The sequence below is a fragment of the Eulemur rufifrons genome, chromosome 7 (genome assembly GCF_041146395.1).
Source record: "Eulemur rufifrons isolate Redbay chromosome 7, OSU_ERuf_1, whole genome shotgun sequence".
Taxonomy (NCBI): Eukaryota; Metazoa; Chordata; class Mammalia; order Primates; family Lemuridae; genus Eulemur; species Eulemur rufifrons.
In genome coordinates this window covers 14,154,753-14,158,492 of record NC_090989.1, presented here as the reverse complement: position 1 = coordinate 14,158,492, position 3,740 = coordinate 14,154,753, and the positions used below count along the sequence as shown (strand labels likewise).

Genomic DNA, 3,740 nt, shown 5'->3' with positions numbered 1-3,740 from the left:
ACAAATAATCAACAGAAAAGAATAGAACCTAGAAATAAACACACAATACAGAGATGGTACTAAGCTTCAGAGGAATAGGAAAGGAGAGTCTTTTAGGAGATGGTGCTGGTTCAACTGGAATTTTCATCCCTACCTCACACCACACACACACACACACACACACACACACACACACATTAATTTTACATTGATGCTATATTTAAATGTTGAAACTAAAACAAAAAAGTTTCTGAAGTTAACATCTTTGTTAGTTTGGGGTAAATACAGATTACTTTAAAAGGACAAGAAAAAGTGTTAAGCTTAAATAAAAGATTAATAAATTAAACTAATTTCTATTTATCTAAATACACCATTAAAGAAGCAAAAAGACAAGGAATGGTATGGAAGAAGTTATTCAAAATATGCATCATCAACAAAAAGTTAACATCTAGACTACATAAAGAACTCTTTCAATCCTAAAGACAGACAAACCAACCAAAAACATGGAAAAAGGACATAAATGTTACTTCACAAAGAAGGGTATCTAAATGGCCAAGAAACATGAAAAAAGTGCTCAATTCAATGAGTCATGAGGTAAATTAAAAATAAATCCAATATTTGTTATAATTACATACTCAATATAACAGCTTTACCTAAAAATACTGGCAATTTTAGGTTTTGTTTAGTGTGTAGAACAACTGATATTCTCATACACTGAGAGTAGAAGTCAATATTGGCATAACTTCAGCATATAACTTTGTCATGATATAAAATAGAGGAGTATAGCATATTCCATATAACTTAATTCCACTCCTAAATATGTTGCACAATAGAACTATTTCCATATGTTTATCAAAATATAGTATAAAAATAAAAAATACTCTATATATTATTTTTGATAGATTAAACTTGAAACAACCCAAATGTTCATCCACAAAAGAATGTGTAAATAAATTTTGAATGTTATACATTAAGGAAAATAAACAGACTACTGGTATACAAAACAAGATGGAAAAATGTCACAAGCATAATATTCAGAGACAGAGAAGACAGAGAAAGACAGACAAAGAAGACAGAGAAAAATGGGTACCTCCATTATAAATTCCATTTTAAATTTCTAGAACAGGCAAAACTAATATACAGGTTAGAAGTCAAAGCAATGACTATATCTGTGGACTGCTGGCCTAGGCAGAAATTGGTATGTGTGTTATATTTCAACTAAAATCTCATTTTTAAATGATGTTAAAAATGAACAGTCTGACAAGATTAACAACAGATGTATGCCTGAGATAAAAGGCAGTGTGAGCCAAGGTGTGATTAGGGTAAAAAGCAAGGAGAGGGCCTGGGAAAGTTTTCAGAGAATGAGGGGTACAGATGTCACAAACTCGAAATATCTAGGAGAATCAGGCAAATAAGGCAAAAGAATGAACTAGAATGGATTTTTGGAACAGCAGCATGATCATAATGATAAGAGGAACTGTCATTCTGCTTCAGCGTCAGAAAGTCCACAGGGCAAGATGGGGACAGAACTAGAGGCAAATACCTCTTCCAAAGGGAATAGCTGCTTGTTAGCTCCTGGCAAGCACATAGATTCTAGATACCCCAGTTCCCCCAAAAGGTAAACATTCTTGTCTTTACAGCTTAGTTTTATTTTAATTTGTGAAATATATAGCTCCCAAACATTTTATGTTGAGCAGAGGGAGGGAAAAAAAGGTACCTTTAACTGAGACATGTTCCATAACACATGAATTCTGGTAAACTCTGTGATAGTTCAGAACTGTCTTGTTCACTGAGTATCTCTTGTGCCCGGCATGTGGTGGCTCAGCACATAGTTAGTAAGCAGTAAATTTTTTGTTGACTAAATCAACAGGTTAATAAATGAATTTGGACTGTGTTTTAAAAAATGTGTATCAGTTTTTAAGACAGAGCCAAAGGACATCCTGGTCTTGATTACGATGTGCTCAATAGGGTGGATGTTTGTAAAAAGCATATGTTTGGGGACCTATGTGTAAGTCAGGATTGCAGGAGCTTAACGTTTGCAATATTGAGCAGAAAGGGATGAAGCCACAGTCGTAGGAGGGAGGGAAAAAATGAAGGAAAACAGATATCACGCTAAGGGGTTTGGATTTTTATCTTATGGGCACTGATCATAGGAAGCCATGAAGGGCTTAAGCAGAAACTTGGTTAGGTTTGCAATTAGAAAGAACATTCTGGTGGAAGTGTGTTCACTGGAAGAGAGAGGTACAAGAGATAATTCCTAATCTTGCCTTTTCAAAGTAACTTCCATAAAGGACTTTTTGGGTCTTTTAAGTACACAGGATGAGAAGTTTAAAAAGCAGCTGGAGGAATAAACTACCAAGCAATCCCCCTACTGCCAGGTGAGAACATATTGTTGAGTTATCACCTGTCCTACTCACTTATTTTTCAAGCAGTTGAGGTTGGTCATTTCTGTGTTAAAATGGAGTAATGAAATAAAAACCGTAATGAACCAGATTCTCAATTCTTACTTAATCTCATTTATTATTGTACGAGTCTAATACATTCTTCCCACACGAGAACAATATTGAATAGCATCGTAAACTGGTTTTTTATGTCAAGGAAAGATGAAAACGAGTCACAGAATGCAAAAGGAGGAGTTTGCATTAGATCAGAGACAACAAAAACAAGAAAAAGCAAAGGGAAAGCTACTAGGAAAGAAGCAAAAGACCATGGAATTGGAATTTTTGTCCTGGATCCTCAGTGTTATTCTTCACTGGAACAAGGAAGCTACTGGCCTCCCTGTACAAAACAAGATGGACGACAAGTGCTGAACACAGGGGTCAGAGGCTGGCAACCACTGGACGGGAGCACCAGGGGTCTGAGGCTGCTGGACACAACCTGAAGTGTTTGAGGACTGTAGGCCAAGCAACCCAAGGGTGGGTACCCATACGTGGCAAGGCTCTGGGGTCGCCAGCTGTTGGTCAAGCAGGTTAGGGGGCGGTAGCCACTGGACACGTAGCCTCCTATGAGCTGGCCGCTACTGAGCAGGGGGATCAGTGGATGGCAGCTGCTGGATGCAAAGGTCAGAGGTCTACAGGATCCTTGGAGGTAGGAGCTGGAGATGAAGGAAGAAGCAGGAAGAAAACTGGTTCCTTGGCAGGGTCTGGGCACGTAGTAAGCAGAGGAAGAACAGCAAGAGGTTTCAAGGTTGGCTGGCTGGCAGCTGGTTGGTTCACCGCAGGTCTCTTGACAGTTGTCTGTGAGCCAGGTACTGTCTTGACAGCTACTGGGTAAGCAGACGGCATCTCCACAGCTCACATTGGTAGAGTAGATGGCGACAGAGGAGGTGGGAGGAATATGGCAGGAGTTTCTGAGGGCTCCTGAGCTGCAGTTTCCTGAGCAGTTGTTGGGGCAAGACATAGTGAGGTTTTGAGAGCAGGCTGTGGTTGAGGGGAAGAAGCAAGTGCCTTGAGTTTCACTCTGCCCCTCTTTGGGCTGCACCCTTTATATATCCCTACAGGGTGGTGGTTGTGTATACAGACTCTTCCTCCTTCTTGTATGAAGCTGCATCAGAACTTTATTATAGCCCAGGAAGTGTTGTTCCCACCTCCCATAAAACTTGATTTTCATTGCAATGCTTTCCATTGATTAAGTATATCTATAAACCAGTGTGACTGAATTTTAATAGGAGCTCCCCTTCTTAAATTATCCAACCAAAACAAACACTTTTGAAGACTATGTACTTATTCCAATTATAACCACCATTGCCCATACATTCTTAA

The 3,740-nt window shown here is 38.9% G+C and overlaps 1 protein-coding gene across 1 annotated transcript; it reads right to left on the bottom strand.

Annotated features, from left to right (window-relative positions):
* Positions 1-2,745: 2,745 nt before the first annotated feature.
* Positions 2,746-3,378, bottom strand: KRTAP26-1 (keratin associated protein 26-1). The gene has a single exon (XM_069471946.1). It carries the CDS (start codon positions 3,376-3,378, stop codon positions 2,746-2,748), a length of 633 nt encoding a protein of 210 aa, XP_069328047.1.
* Between the last annotated feature and the right edge of the window lie 362 nt (positions 3,379-3,740).